This window comes from Schistocerca gregaria, chromosome 5, assembly GCF_023897955.1.
Source record: "Schistocerca gregaria isolate iqSchGreg1 chromosome 5, iqSchGreg1.2, whole genome shotgun sequence".
NCBI classification, from domain to species: domain Eukaryota; kingdom Metazoa; phylum Arthropoda; class Insecta; order Orthoptera; family Acrididae; genus Schistocerca; species Schistocerca gregaria.
Window position 1 is genome coordinate 655,550,593 of NC_064924.1, and position 17,469 is coordinate 655,568,061.

Consider the following 17,469-nt stretch of genomic DNA (forward strand, 5'->3'; position numbering starts at 1 on the left):
CGATTGAGTTGATTCAAAACCCACCTTCATGGCTGAGGCCACTAACACATGCTTTTGCTGTGACACTCGACCTGGGTGTGAGCCTATTTGAATCCTGGTGGTGGAAAAAAATTTTTGCTGCCAGTATTTGGCTCACAAGGTGGTGGCATAAAATTCCAGATCACCAGACTTTGCACCAGTGCATTGGTTTAGACACCAAACCTATCCACAGTGTGTCATGAAGTGAGGGCATGTGACACTGTTGATGGTGATCTGCCTGTTGGATGGGGACTTTAAGTTTGATGGCCCATTTGGTGCTATTTGCAAGTAGTAGGCTATGTGCTGACACTGAGCTTCACTCTCTTCCTTCCATCATCATCATCATCATCATCATCATCGTAATAATTATCATACAACACAAACATTCCACTAAACACACACACACACACAAAATACATATATGTAGTATTACAAATAATTAATGGATTATGTTGTAAACAAAATGAAAAAACTTGATTCAAAAGCAACAGCTCCAGTCATGGAAACTGACAATAGCAGAGAAAGCAGCATGCTAACCACATGCCCCTTGACATCCGCATCCAGTGAGAAAGTACCACAGTGGTTGGATGGTACCATTGGGCCTTCCGAGGCATGTTCAGATAGAGTTGAACAAAACCCATGTGTGAAGTATGTTGTCATTTGATTAATTTTGGGAAATAGGTATGGTTTGTGTGCCTTCATTGCACAGGGAGTTTAAGGTAAGCAGGCAAGTTTACTGCATAGTTGAGTTGCAGTCCAGAGTAGGACATCCTAAATTTGTTGCAGCATTTGTAGGCAGTTTTGAGGCAGTCTTTTTATTATCCTTTTTGTGTTTGTGGAATGTGAAACTCTACAGATATGAGCATGCATTTTGTAAATGTTTGGTATCTATTTAGTGATAAGGAAAATATGAATAAAGTTGGATTAATGACGTACTTAATTGGGATATTGTTAAGCCTTAATTTTTCCAGAAATCATGAGATTAGTAAGTAATTGTGCTTTATTGTAATACATTATTTCTCTTGTGTGTGATAGTAGTAGTGGTGGTCCAGAAACTGTAAGCTTACATGTGGATCTTAGAATTTTGTGTAGTGTGTGTGTGTGTGTGTGTGTGTGTGTGTGTGTGTGTACAGGAAGGAAAGAAGATAAGGAAGGTGCTGGACTTTTAAAAAAGTGTTGTTTTCACATTTGTTGCACTCTTTACAACAAAGAAATAGAATATATTCCAGCAGTGAAATGAATTTTTATGAACACTTTGAAAATGGGAGACACTAATACAGAATTCAAATTTATGCACGATACCATTTATTTTCTTTCAACCATGCTTCTTTCAATACATGATGTGCTATCTTCAGTGGGTTTGTAATTTTTTTGTTTGTCTATATTGATAAGACCTTTAGAAGATTGCTTGTGTTAATAACATGTAAAGCTATTTCTAGAAGCATATTTGAACACGTTAAGGAGGTAAGCTGTGTACCATTCCATGGTCATATTGAAAATCTACATCTACATCTACATCCGTACTCCGCAAGCCACCTGACGGTGTGTGGCGGAGGGTACCCTGAGTACCTCTATCGGTTCTCCCTTCTATTCCAGTCTCGTATTGTACGTGGAAAGAAGGATTGTCGGTATGCTTCTGTGTGGGCTCTAATCTCTCTGATTTTATCCTCATGGTCTCTTCGCGAGATATACGTAGGAGGGAGCAATATACTGCTTGACTCTTCGGTGAAGGTATGTTCTCGAAACTTCAACAAAAGCCCGTACCGAGCTACTGAGCGTCTCTCCTGCAGAGTCTTCCACTGGAGTTTATCTACCATCTCCGTAACGCTTTCGCAATTACTAAATGATCCTGTAACGAAGCGCGCTGCTCTCTGTTGGATCTTCTCTATCTCTTCTATCAACCCTACCTGGTGCGGATCCCACACTGCTGAGCAGTATTCAAGCATTGGGCGAACAAGCGTACTGTAACCTACTTCCTTTGTTGTCGGATTGCATTTCCTTGGGATTCTTCCAATGAATCTCAGTCTGGCATCTGCTTTACCGACGATCAACTTTATATGATCATTCCATTTTAAATCACTCCTAATGCGTACTCCCAGATAATTTATGGAATTAACTGCTTCCAGTTGCTGACCTGCTATTTTGTAACTAAATGATAAGGGACCTATCTTTCTATGTATTCGCATCACATTACACTTCGCTACATTGAGATTCAATTGCCATTCCGTGCACCATGCGTCAATTCGCTGCAGATCCTCCTGCATTTCAGTACAATTTTCCATTGTTGCAACCTCTCGATACACCACAGCATCATCTGCAAAAAGCCTCAGTGAACTTCCGATGTCATCCACCAGGTCATTTATGTATATTGTGAATAGCAACGGTCCTATGACACTCCCCTGCGGCACACCTGAAATCACTCTTACTTCGGAAGACTTCTCTCCATTGAGAATGACGTGCTGCGTTCTGTCATCTAGGAACTCCTCAATCCAATCACACAATTGATCTGATAGTCCGTATGCTCTTACTTTGTTCATTAAACGACTATGGGGAACTGTGTCAAACGCCTTGCGGAAGTCAAGAAACACGGCATCTACCTGTGAACCCGTGTCTAAGGCCCTCTGAGTCTCGTGGACGAATAGCGCGAGCTGGGTTTCACACGATCGTCTTTTTCGAAACCCATGCTGATTCCTACAGAGTAGATTTCTAGTCTCCAGAAAAGACATTATACTCGAACATAATACGTGTTCCAAAATTCTACAACTGATCGACGTTAGAGATATAGGTCTATAGTTCTGCACATCTGTTCGACGTCCCTTCTTGAGAACGGGGATGACCTGTGCCCTTTTCCAATCCTTTGGAACGCTTCGCTCTTCTAGAGACCTACGGTACACCGCTGCAAGAAGGGGGGCAAGTTCCTTCGCGTACTCTGTGTAAAATCGAACTGGTATCCCATCAGGACCAGCGGCTTTTCCTCTTTTGAGCGATTTTAATTGTTTCTCTATCCCTCTGTCGTCTACTTCGATATCTACCATTTTGTCAACTGTGCGACAATCTAGAGAAGGAAGCACAGTGCAGTCTTCCTCTGTGAAACAGCTTTGGAAGAAGACATTTAGTAATTCGGCCTTTAGTCTGTCATCCTCTGTTTCAGTACCATTTTGGTCACAGAGTGTCTGGACATTTTGTTTTGATCCACCTACCGCTTTGACATAGGACCAAAATTTCTTAGGATTTTCTGCCAAGTCAGTACATAGAACGTTACTTTCGAATTCATTGAAAGCCTCTCGCATAGCCCTCCTCACACTACATTTCGCTTCGCGTAATTTTTGTTTGTCTGCAAGGCTTTGGCTATGTTTATGTTTGCTGTGAAGTTCCCTTTGCTTCCGCAGCAGTTTTCTAACTCGGTTGTTGTACCACGGTGGCTCTTTTCCATCTCTTACGATCTTGCTTGGCACATACTCATCTAACGCATATTGTACCATGGTTTTGAACTTTGTCCACTGATCCTCAACACTATCTGCACTTGAGACAAAACTTTTGTGTTGAGCCGTCAGGTACTCTGTAATCTGCTTTTTGTCACTTTTGCTAAACAGAAAAATCTTCCTACCTTTTTTAATATTTCTATTTAAGGCTGAAATCATCGATGCAGTAACCGCTTTATGATCGCTGATTCCCTGTTCTGCATTAACTGTTTCAAATAGTTCGGGTCTGTTTGTAACCAGAAGGTCTAATATATTATCGCCACGAGTCGGTTTTCTGTTTAACTGCTCAAGGTAGTTTTCAGATAAAGCACTTAAAAATATTTCACTGGATTCTTTGTCCCTGCCACCCGTTATGAACGTTTGAGTCTCCCAGTCTATATCCGGCAAATTAAAATCTCCACCCAGAACTATAACATGGTGGGGAAATCTACTCGAAATATTTTCCAAATTATTCTTCAGGTGCTGAGCCACAACAGCTGCTGAGCCCGGGGGCCTATAGAGACATCCAATTACCATGTCTGAGCCTGCTTTAACCGTGACCTTCACCCAAATCATTTCACAATTCGAATCTCCGTCAATTTCCTTCGATACTATTGCACTTCTTATCGCTATAAACACGCCTCCCCCTTCACTGTCCAGCCTATCTCTGCGGTATACATTCCAATCAGAGTTTAGGATTTCATTACTGTTTACGTCTGGTTTCAGCCAACTTTCTGTTCCTAGTACTATATGGGCGTTGTGACCGTTTATTAATGAGAGCAGTTCTGGGACCTTTCTATAGACGCTTCTGCAGTTTACTATTAGCACATTAATATTGTTATTCCTTGTTGCATTTTGCCTACTCCTGCCTTGCCGCGTCTCAGGAGGCGTCTTGTCGGGCCTAGGGAGGGAATTCTCTAACCTAAAAAAAACCCCATGTGCACTCCACACGTACTCCGCTACCCTCGTAGCCGCTTCCGGCGTGTAGTGCACGCCTGACCTATTCAGGGGGACCCTACATTTCTCCACCCGATAGCGGAGGTCGAGAAATTTGCACCCCAGCTCTCCGCAGAATCGTCTGAGCCTCTGGTTTAAGCCTTCCACTCGGCTCCAAACCAGAGGACCGCGATCGGTTCTCGGAACGATACTACAAATAGTTAGCTCTGATTCCACCCCGCGAGCGAGGCTTTCCACCTTCACCAACTCCGCCAACCGCCTGTACGAACTGAGGATGACCTCTGAACCCAGACGGCAAGAGTCATTGGTGCCGACATGAGCAACAATTTGCAGTCGGGTGCACCCAGTGCTCTCTATCGCCGCCGGTAGGGCCTCCTCCACATCTCGGATGAGACCCCCCGGCAAGCAGACAGAGTGAACACTGGCCTTCTTCCCCGACCTTTCCGCTATTTCCCTAAGGGGCTCCATCACCCGCCTAACGTTGGAGCTCCCAATAACTAATAAACCCCTCCCCCCATGTGCCTGCTCGGACCTTGCTGAAGGAGCAGCCACATGTCCACTCACAGGCAGAGCGGGCGATGCCACACGGCCAGCCTCCACATTGACCCTCCGCCTCGTGCGCCGCGAACGCCGCTGAACCCGCCACTCCCCTTGGGGAGAGGGTGGCCCAACCGCGCCCGGCACCCGCGAAGATGTCTCGACAGCAGGGACAGTGGGTGAAGCATCTAACACCTGGGGTGCACCATGCGACACACCAGACTCCCCACTGCCGCTACACTCCGAGGCAGCAGCCTGAAGACGGCTGACCGCGGCCATCAACACGCTCAGCTGTTCGCGAAGAGTGGCCAGCTCCTCCTGCGTCCGTACACAGCAGCCACACATCCTAGCCATCCTAAGAAATCAGTTTACTATAGAGTGTTAATCAGCTTTTAACTAGACTGCTAATTCACTAAAGGCGGTTGATTATTGACTAAACTGTGATTGCTAACCACTTCTTGTAGAAACAAGGAAAATAGCACTACCTGTCTCTGGACGGTATTGAAAACAAACACTAGCACTACGAGCACTATGGCTGACTAAAGGGACTCTCTGACTGTATTCGAAACACACACGAGATCTATGGAACACTTAATAGCACTCTACTATTAAAGCTTCCTAAAAGCAAAAACACGCAGAAGAAGAAGTGACAAGTAAGAAAAATACAGATAATACTTAAATTAAGGTAGCTCGCTGCACAGCAGACGTGAAGCAGACGGCGGTTAGGGCGACACTGACACTACTGGCACTATGGCTGACTAAAGGGACTCTCTGACTGTATTCAAAACAAACACGAGATCTATGGAACACTTAATAGCACTCTACTATTAAAGCTTCCTAAAAGCTAAAACACGCAGAAGAAGAAGTGACAAGTAAGAAAAATACAGATAATACTTAAATTAAGGTAGCTCGCTGCACAGCAGACGTGAAGCAGACGGCGGTTAGGGCGACACTGAGGCATGGAAAACTGTTTTTGGAAATAAAAGAGTAAAACATTTGATCTTAGTGCATATAAAAGATGGCAACTCCCTCGTCAGCATCTACAAGTGTATAACTTGTCTTTGTCTCTCCTGCAAGAAATTCTTCAAACCTCTTCCTCCCCCCCCCCCCCCCCTCCGTTTTCACTTCAGTTTGAAAGAAAAACTGTCTAATAGCGTCCTGTTGCTTCTTTAAGCAAATATTGTGTTTTGAAGCACATTTAGTTAATCTTCATGCTTTTTTGTTCTAATTTCTATACATACGCGATGTTTGTTTTTCATGAAAAATTTGCAGCCAAATTCATAAACAGCTGGTCTCTTCTCCCCACTGCTAATGATAAATCAAACATAATAAAATAAATAACAATAGAGACTGGCTAGGATAATAAGACTTGGCTCTGGTGTAGGGTCCCAGTTCTGGGACTGGTTATGCTATTTTATTTCTATTTTTATAAGACAGTCAGGGAAATAATCTTACCATATGGCTATGTGTAAACTGTAGTTTAGTTTTACAAACTGAAGTCACATGCAAATGATCATAAGATAGAGGTATTATGCCTGTGAAGTGAAAGGGTAACCCAGTATGTATAGCTAAATTCAAATGGAAAACAATCAATTATTGACAAAATTATTTAATTGAATAGATAAAAAGTCTCCTCACCAAGTGGCAGCAGAACACACACAAAGAAGACTGTTGTAATTAGCAAGCTTTTGGAGCCAGTGGCTCCTTCTTCAGGCAAAAGGGTTTGAAGGGGAAGGAAGAAGGGTGGAGGAAAAGGACTTGACATGTCTAGGAAAAGGGGTAGATTTTGGGAAAGGCATCCAGAACTGCAGGTCAGGGGAGACTTACTGTATGTGATGAGAAGGAAAGACTGATTATTGAGGACTGCATCAGAGGAGAATTTAAAACCTCAGAGCTTAAAGGTGGAAGACAGGATAATATGCAACACAAAGATTACTACTAAAATATTGTGCACGGGTTAATAAGAGTGAAAAGCTAAGTGCATTGTACATAACAGAGGTGGGAAGGGGGGGGGGGGGGGGGGGTGGCGAAAAATAGATGGGAAAGACAAAGAATGATGTAGAAAATTAAATGAAGTGAAGCATAGAGTAGTTACAGTGAAAAAATGCTGAGAAGATAAAAATTGATATAGATTACGGCCAGGTGGGTGGAGAGAACCAAGGACATGTTGTAGTCTTAGTTCCCACCTGTGGAGTTCTGAGAAACTGATGTCTGGGGGAAGAATCCAGATGGCGTATGTGATGAAATAAGCACTGAGGTCACAAATGTCATGTTGTTGAGCATGCGAGTTCCCAGTATACACCCTCTGCCTATGCCCGTTCATCCTAATTGATAATTAGGTGGTAGTCATGTCGATGTAGAAGGCCAAACAGTGTTTACATAATAGCTGGTATATGACGTTTCACAGGTGGCTCTCCCTTTGATAGTATATGTTTTACCAGTTACAGGGCTATTATAGGTGGTGGTAGGAGGGTGCATAGGCAAGTCTTGAAGCGGGTACGGCCACAGGAGTACGAGCCATAGGGTATGGAGATGGGTGCAGAAGGAACATAGGGTCTGACAAGAATATTGCCAAGATTGGGAGGGCGATGGAAAGCTTTTCTAGGTGTGGTGAGCAAAATTTCAGACACAATGGCTCTCATTTCAGGGCGTGATTTTAGGAAGTCATGGCCCTGTCGAAGTAGCTGATTAACACATTCCAGACCAGGATAATACTGAATCATCAATGGTGTGCTCCAAAGCTGTTTTTTGGAGAGATCAGCAGTACCAGGATTGGTTGTGATGGCCCGGGAAGTTTACTTTTTAACTAGTCTGATGGGATAATTATGTGCAGTGAAGGCTGACGTGAGAATGGTGGTGTGTATTGCTGTAAAGAGTCTGCACCTGAACAAATATGTTGCCTCAGATGCCAAGGCTGTATTGGAGGGAACGTTTGACATGGAAAGGATGGCAACTGTCAAAATGTAAATACTGTAGTTTGTTAGTAGGTTTAATGTGGACAGAATTGTGTAGCTGGCCTTTGCTGAGGACAAGATCAACATCAAGGAAAGTGGCATAGGATTCAGAATAGGAGCATGTGAAATTTAATTGGGAGAAGATATAAGAGATTCCAGGAATTTTAGCAGGTCTGCCGAACCATGAGTCCATATGTTAAAGATATCATCAATGTATGTAAATCACACCAGGTACTAAAGACTTACAGACCCCAGGAAAGTCCCCTCCAAGTGACCCAAGAAAAGTTTGGCATTTTAAGGAGCCATCCTGTTTCCCATGACTGTACCCTTGATCTGTTTGTATGTCTGCCCCTCAAAGATGACGTAGTTATTTGTAAGTACAAAGTTGATTAAGGTGAGTAGGAAGGCTGTTATAGGTTTGGAATCAGGCAGGCACTGATTGAGAAAATGTTCAGCAGCAGACGGACCGTGTACGTGGGGGATGTTGATAGAGAAGAAGGTGGCATTAATGGTGACAAGCAAGGTGTGTGGTGGGAGTGGGACGGGCACTGATTTCAGACGGTCTAGGAAATGATTGGCATCTGTGATGTAGGAAGGAAGTCTTTGTACTATGGTTTGTAGGCATTGATCAACTAAGGCAGATATATGTTCTGTGCTTTGAAGGCAGCAACTATAGGATGGCCAGGATGGTTGGGTTTGTAGATGGTATGAAGAAGGTAAAAGGTGGAGGTGTTGTGGTTTGAATGGAGTAAAAATTTTTATGAGTTAAGGTGTTAGTCTTTGTGAGATACCTGATGTTGAAAGGAGGAAGTATAGGTCAGTTTGTGTCACAGGTATGGGATCTTGATGGCAGACACTGTATGTAGAGATGTCAGACAGCTAGCGTAAACCTTCACTAACATATGTTGAGTATGTTAATGAAGGTCCACGCAAGCTGTCTGACATCTCTACATACAGCATCTCTCCTCGGGATCCCATTCCTGTGATTCAAACTGACCTGCAGTCCCTCCTTAAAACCTCACGTCCATCACAAGGACAATCCATAGAACTTCTCACACCACCCAAACTACGCACCCCCACCTTTTACCTTCTTCCTAATATCCACAAACCCAATCATCCTAGCCGCACTCTGGTGATAACATGTTGTGTTGCTTGTTCAATTGCCTCTGGTTGGTTCTAATCCATTCAGCAGTGCCCATGATGCGACGAAGCAGTTCATCTCATGTATGTACCTTGACTTTGTGCACATCTGATTCATCCAACAACATAAACAGAAATCTAAAGGTGTAAGGTCAGTTGATCTTGGAGGCCATATAGCACCGCCATGGCCAATCCAGCAATTAGGGTAGGTGCGGTTGAGATGGTCCCTCACATGTAAGGTAACATGTCGAGGTGCACTGTCATGTTGAAAGTACATTCCAGTTCACTTGGCTGAAGGGACGTCTTCCAATAGTTCCACAAATGAATTTTCCAAAAAATGCAAGTACCTCTCTCTCACTGATTGATAATAAATGGACCTACCAAAAGGTTACCAATCCTGCCACACCAAACACTGATGGCAAAATGAACTTGGAAATTGCTATCCACTGAAGCATATGTATGTTCCCATGACCATCGATGATTATTTTGTGTGTTGTTTATTCCATGTCATGAAAACTAGGCTTCATCAGTGAATAGTATGTATGGAAGCAAATGACTATTCTCAATTACCCGGTGACAGAATTGAAGTAATGGGGCATTGTCGCCAACATCGGGCATTGTCGTGTGATTTTGGACACGCTCTATTTGAAATGGATACAGGTTTTCCACGTGTAATGTTTCCCATACAAGTGTGGGACATTCATACATAGGAACATTCTTCATATGCTCGTACTGGGACTTCGCTCATCACGCGATAATTTGTTCCTGTAATTTCAAAGTTAGTTGACGTGCACGCTCAAGCGAAAAATGTCTACTACTCTACTGTTGCGTGCAAAGTGAGTAAACACCGTGTGATGAGGTAATCGCCGAGTCAGAAAGCACTTGTGGTATTCTTCTGTTGCAGCAGTAGCACTGCCATCACAGAAGCCATAGGCATAACCCATATCTGCATACTCCTCATTATTGTAGACGTGTGGTATTGTTAGCAGCACTTGTACAAACACAGTTAACACCATACACTATACAGCTAACCGATTTGTCACCGGTATACTACACAATGCGGCTTACACGGCACAACTGCACAAATAACGGGTGATTGTACTACATACGTTACATGACCATAATACGTGGTAGGCTACGTAGTGTAAACATTGCATGTAAAACATGGCTTGTATCTGTGCATTGTTTGCAAGAAAATCATGCTACGGTCCAGTAGCATTGCATATATGTTCATGTTGTGCACACCAATTTTGCAGAAATAAAGTTCCTTTCAATACTTGTACCTCCCTAACAAAGGATTTGTGGACCTATGTTCATATAATATATTTTATTCAGGATTACTTATACTATTACTGTTTAAAATATTGACCTTTACTCCCAAAACACCATTTATACCGACATCCCCACATACGTGGTCTGTCTGCTGTTGAACATTTACTCACTCAGTGCTCGCTTAATTCCAAGTCTATGACACCCTTCCTACTCACCTTCATCAACTTTGTACTTACAAACAACTACTTCACCTTTGAGGGGCAGACTTACAGACAGATAAGGGTACAGTCATGGGAACCAGGATGGCTCCTTCCTAAGCCAACTATTTCATGGATTGTTTGGTGGTAATTTACTGGGATCTGTAAGTCTTCAGCCCTAGGTTTGCTTTAGATACATTGATGACATCTTTATTGTATGGACATGGTGAGGCTGGCCTGCTAAAACTCCTGGAATCTCTTAATACCTTCTTCTATATAATTTCACATGCTCCTATTCCAAATCCCATGCCACTTTTCTTGATGTTGATATTGTCCTCAGCAAAAGCCAGCTACACAGTTCTATCCACATTAAACATACCACCAAACAACAATACTTACATTTTGACAGTTGCCATCCTTTCCATGTCAAACATTCCCTCCCACATGTCCTTGGCTTCTGAGACAACTTGGATGCAGACTCTTTAAAGCAATACACATCACCATTCTCACATCAGCCTTCACAGCACGTAATTATCCCACCAGCCTAGTTAAAAAGCAAATTTCCTGGGGGCCTTCACATACAATGCTGGTACTGCTGATCTCTCCAAATAACAGCTTTGGAGCACACCATTGATGATTCAGTATTATCCTGGTCTGGAATGTGTTAATCAGCTACTTCGACAGGGCCATGACTTCCTAAAATCACGCCCTGAAATGAGAGCCATTGTGTCTGAAATTTTGCTCACCACACCTAGAAAAGCTTTCCATCGCCCTCCCAATCTTGGCAATATTCTTGTCAGACCCTATGTTCCTTCTGCACCCATCTCCATACCCTATGGCTCGTACTCCTGTGGTCGTACCCGCTTCAAGACTTGCCTATGCACCCTCCTACCACCACCTATAATAGCCCTGTAACTGGTAAAACATATACTATCAAAGGGAGAGCCACCTGTGAAACGTCATATACCAGCTATTATGTAAACACTGTTTGGCCTTCTACATCGGCATGACTACCACCTAATTATCAATTAGGATGAACGGGCATAGGCAGAGGGTGTATACTGGGAACTCGCATGCTCAACAACATGACATTTGTGACCTCAGTGCTTATTTCATCACACACGCCATCTGGATTCTTCCCCCAGACATCAGTTTCTCAGAACTCCACAGGTGGGAACTAAGGCTACAACATGTCCTTGGTTCTCTCCACCCACCCGGCCGTAATCTATATAAATTTTTATCTTCTCAGCATTTTTTCGCTGTAACTACTCTATGCTTCACTTCATTTAATTTTCTACATCATTCTTTGTCTTTCCCATCTATTTTTCGCCACCCCCCCCCCCCCCCCTTTCCCACCTCTGTTATGTACAATGCACTTAGCTTTTCACTCTTATTAACCCGTGCACAATATTTTAGTAGTAATCTTTGTGTTGCATATTATCCTGTCTTCCACCTTTAAGCTCTGAGGTTTTAAATTCTCCTCTGATGCAGTCCTCAATAATCAGTCTTTCCTTCTCATCACATACAGTAAGTCTCCCCTGATCTGCAGTTCTGGATGCCTTTCCCAAAATCTACCCCTTTTCCTAGACATGTCAAGTCCTTTTCCTCCACCCTTCTTCCTTCCCCTTCAAACCCTTTTGCCTGAAGAAGGAGCCACTGGCTCCAAAAGCTTGCTAATTACAACAGTCTTCTTTGTGTGTGTTCTGCTGCCACTTGGTGAGTAGACTTTTTATCTATGCAATTAAATAAATTCAACTATAGTAGGGGGAGAAATAGAAGACATAGTCGCTGGAGAATACAGGCTTGATAATAGGAATGAGAGAGGAGAAAGATTCTTAGAGTTCTGAAATAAATTTCATGTATTAATGGCAGATACATTCTTCAAAAATTGTAAAGGGTGGGGGTATACTGTGAAAAATATTGGCAGACACAGGAAGATTCTTTCTGGATTACATCAGGGTGAAAGAGAGATTCAGATATCGGTTTGTGGTTGACACTCAGGACTCAATGGGTATTTAGACCACTGCTTTGTAATAATACTCTCCAGGAAATCAGTTTTGTTCTGTTCTAACTGCGTGTTGGTGTATATAACAATTTATTATTGGGATAAATGAATCTTTTGTACTTGACACGTTCCACATCATTACGAAAGAATCATGTTCATGATCCATGGAACAAGTAATATAAATAACTAACTAACTAACTAATAAATATGCTTTCAGTGCTAAGTGTTGTACTTCATTGACGACCCAGCATTTGGATTTGGAGTTGACTCTGGTTATGATGTGACAATAGTATCAGTTAGGTTTGTGAGCTCTGTATGATGAAAATGGAACAAGTTATTTCAAATTTGAGTCCTCACTTAAACCTGACATCATCCAATTTGTTGTCACAAAAACAGCATTCCAATATTGTCCTAATGTAGATAATACAGGTTCCTCACGTTTTTCGTTATTTATTTTCAATTTTCTGTCGTAGGCCATGTTTCTGTCTTTACCACTCCCATTATTTCCATCTCAATAAATTATTCATTTATCATTTTAACATTTCTTTTATATTTCAGTCTTTGCTGTTTTCTTGCCTTGTTTCTTTACCCCCTCCTGCTGTTTGCAGTCTTCTTCTTTTCTTCTTCTTCTTCCTCCTCCTTTCTTTCAGTATAAAAAAATCAAGTAAGTCCAAAATATTGTATAAAATTGTGTCTTACTTAATTGTTGTTGTTTTTTTTATCTATCATTTTCATTTTATTATAGCTTACTGTCTTGTCTTGACCACCTGTCTCTCGTGCAACATGTTGTTTTGACCCATCTTGTTTACTATAACCCTTTCCACATGGTTTAATGTTGAAGCTAACACCTTATCCTGAAAAATATTTCTTTTGTGTGTGCATTGGCTAGCAACTGATTCTTAAGTAGCAATAAATCATCTTTAAAGGATTAAAATTTATTATTTGTATCTTTTGTGTAACATAATCGTGTCTGATTACTCAACTAATGTGTTCAGGCCCCTTTGAATCATCCCACACCACATCAGTCGCCATGGATAGCAGCCGGTCTGCACTCCTTGGATCAATTTGCAACTTCAATAAGGCAGCACTACGACATATTGAGTCACCAGAAGCATCAGACAGTGTTGGTCGTGTACTGCGATAATATCTTGGCCACAACAAGTACAATAGCTTTCATCTTTGACAGTACATTTACATCGAGAAGTGAGAGGAAATGAGAACTAGCATGTTGTGTTCTTCTCAAACAATGAATCTTCTGTGTTTTTATGTTGGCATGTACAGCTATTTTCTCTCTTAAGGTTTATTTATTTTCATATAATGTTTAATGTGGAAATGCCTTATGTAAATAATGGCACAATATATTGAAGGAAAGCAAAGTAAAGCTTTATATGTCAACTACAAATTCTGTGTGACGGAAATGTTAGAATGCTCTGTTTCCAGCCATGAGGTCCACTGTCTCATTGACAACAGAATCTCATGTTACACTTCCAGTGAAAAACTAAATTGTAATCTTCTGCAAAAGCTTTGGTTGGCAAAAATGCTGTTCACTGATTGAAAGCCCATTGACAGAGTATAGTATTTTATAAATGACATTTTTAATATATGTAATATGTGAACTGATCATTCATTGTATGTAATCTGTTGGTTTTCTCCTGTATTTCTTTCAGTTCTATAATTCCCTTTGTAATTGCAGTTTTTCTTAGATTTATAGTGAAACTTGACTATTGTATGTATTGCAATATTTTTGTGCTCACATTTTGAGTAAGCAGTATGTAAGTTCTTTTCTGCATGATTGTTTTTCATTATTTTAGACCATAATAAGTAGTTTGACACAAAAACTTTACATTATATTTTCCAAATACTTGGATAATCATTGTTAATTGAACAATATTATATTATTTAGGCTGTTGAAGGGCAGTATTTCTTTAAAGCTAAATTTAAATGCTTCTTTGTTCTGGTGCTATAATTTTTGTGTAACTATTTCTTTTATAAATTCCTATGTCACTTTTTTTAGATTGCATGCATTTTAAATTTTGACTGCAAGAAGTACATAATTATACATAACCTCAGCAAAATGAACCTCCTTAAAACACCCCAACATGTATTTCTTTTATGCAAAAGTACAAAATTACCAGCAGGAAAATTCATTTTTTTTAAATTTGGACCATTAATCATTTACCATTGAAATTAATCCAAAATGTACACTGAATAAGCCATTGTTTAAATTGCAGTCATCAATAGCATTCTTTTCAGAATATTTTTACTTGTTTTGAGGCTTGTTCTGTGTATTCAATATAAAATCCAATAGTCCTGTTTGAAATAATCCTGGTATAGTTTGGCACTATTGCTCATTGCTTTCCCCTTCCTCTCTTTCCACTAATTTGGGATTACCCTCAAAGCATCCAAGTTGCATATAAGAGATGCATGATTGTGGACATTATTCAGTTCAACCAGAAGAAAGGTTATTCAAATGAAAACCTATTACCTGTTGTATAATATGGCAGGATGGCCTGAAAGGGGCTTGGAGAGATTACTACACATATTTCCATGGTACTTGCATAGTATTTCTGAAATGTACAATAACAGTCTTTCTTCTTGTGCATTTTATTCTCAGACTAAGAATCATAGTTGTGTAACAGTGAGCAGAAAAAGTAATTGTTCTCTCACTGATGCTAAGGGATTCCAGCTTTCACCAGGTCACTGAGAAATTATGAATCTGCCCCTGTGGTTCTGTTCTTATGTGTAAGATCTACATTAATATTATGATGAAATAGTAGCCACATATATCTCATATACATTATCACTAAAAAAGTGAAGGAATCTTGCAGACCATAAAAAGAAAACAGGCCAGTATTATGGCTGTGTTAAAATTAATTCTGTATTAAGTCTTATAGCATTAACATATTTTGGAGTGCCTGAGGAGCCAACATGATGCAAAACTATTTTCTTTGGGATTTTGTGTCTGTTGTATTAGAACTTCGTTGTGTATTCATTGATTTTGTAGTTTCTCACAAGTGTCACATTTGTGTATCAAGTAGTAAGATCTATTCAGAGACTATATTTTGTTACTGTATGTACATGTAAAAATGTTACTTTTTTAAAAAAATGAAAGAATCATCATGTTTACCAGAAGTTCCGATACGGTCTGTAAAAGCCCTGCAGCTAAACAGGAATGTAATATGTCTGCAGACAGAAATATTGAAAAAATGCAGTTTTATATTTTTCTTCCTTTTGTTTTATAGGATATTTTAGATCTGTGATGATATTTTGTTACCAAAGAGTGACTGACAATGGGAATGATTTAGGGTATTATCCAATTTTCTGTAGAAGAAACTGACTTGCAGAATGTGTTCCAAGTCTGACGAATGAAGTATATATATATGTTTGTGTGTGGGGGGGAGGGTGTGGAAGGGGGGGGGGGGGGGTTTGAAAGTAGGAGGAGAGCATGATGAAAAAGGAAAAAAAAAGCATGTTTATTTCACTCTGCTGTAATTAGAACTTCCTTTTTTTGTGCTCATATGCCATGTACATTACAATTAACAAATGGCACTTGAAGGAATTTTGGAAATAATTGTTAAAACATATAAGTCAAATGGTTACTTGTTACTGCGTTATAGTATCTTTATATCAGTGTATATTTGTGCCAAAAAGATTGCTTTAATTGTGAATATTGTAAAATGTGCAAGAATATTTTCTTTAAGTAACTATATGACTAGTCATGTTTATTTCAACTGGAGTGCGGGAGATGATACTTGAACTGCATCTCACAATTCTTGGGTAAGAGAAAACACCTGTTGACTTTGTGCATATTGTTTTTGCTTGTAGTTTTCATATTTTAATGTATGAGGTTACTGCATTGTATGATCTTTATAAATTGTTGCTACTGTTTGTTGTTATTTTATTGTAAATTGCTACTATATAGTTACTAAATAACTCAGATTACTATTTCATTAACAATGAATTCCTTTCTATTCTTCCTGTATTCATGTACAATTCCTAGTCCTCCTTTGTTTTACGCAGTATGATTAACAGATTTTGTCCATGTGCTTGTAATCTATTGCGTACACCCAGTCATACATTGTTGGAAAGAATTTTTTTTCATAATTAATAGACAATATTACATTATCTGATCAGAAGTGTGCAGGTACTGTTATATGAGGAATTGGCTACTAGTGTCACAAGAGGTGGACTCACCAGTATAAAAATGGTAAGGAGTATTGTGTTGTCAGGATAGAAGCAGTAACAACGGAATCGGTTGATCAAGAGAGCACAGTAAGTTAGCGTGGGCCAGTCAGTGGATGTTTTCTGAGTAAGATATCCACCAGGGACATTTGAACCCTTCAAAAGCTCCCAAGTCAACTGTTGGTCATGTGATTGTGAACTGGATTTGCAAAGAAACAACCACAGTTAAAGACGAAGCAGATGTCTTGTGCTGACAGACGGACAGTCGAACTTTGCAGAGGGTGTTTCCAAAAACATTGCGCAAAATCAGTGGAGGGAATCATTCTTGATTTCCATAGTATTATCTGCAGTCCAGCTAGCACAATAGCTGTCCATCAGGAGTTAAAAAGAATGAGATACAGTGGTCAAGCAGCTGGTCATAAGCCACAAATTTCTGGAATCAGTGCTAAGTGATACTTAAGGTGATTCAAAGAGTGATACCACACTACCCTGTAGCAATCTGATGGAAGGGACTGGGTGTGGCGAATGCTTGGAGAACTTTACCTGCCATCACGTGTAGTGTCAACAGTGTAGTATGGAGGAGGTGATGCTCTGTTAGGGAGGCGTTTTTCGTGATTATGGTCTGGCCCCCTTGTTGTGTTTAAGAAAATGCTAAATGGGGAAAGACATGAACACATTTTATAGCATTGTGTACTAGGAACTATAGAGGAATAGTTCAGAGACAATGTGTGTGTCAGCAAGACAAT

General features: G+C 40.6%; 1 protein-coding gene across 3 annotated transcripts in view; it reads left to right on the top strand.

The window, feature by feature from the left end:
- LOC126272673 (PX domain-containing protein kinase-like protein) overlaps positions 1-16,480 on the top strand; it is a 137,399-nt gene extending 120,919 nt beyond the window's left edge. For 2 of the 3 annotated variants that reach the window (XM_049975691.1, XM_049975692.1), the window contains exon 11: positions 13,537-13,623. Coding sequence is in view for 1 of the 3 variants with exons in the window: in XM_049975690.1 (XP_049831647.1) it covers positions 13,537-13,685 (149 nt within the window). In the remaining 2 variants the exon portion in view is untranslated. Of the gene's footprint in view, positions 1-13,536 lie in introns of all 3 variants that reach the window. The other variant, XM_049975690.1, reaches the window with a different exon arrangement.
- The last annotated feature ends 989 nt before the right edge of the window (positions 16,481-17,469 follow it).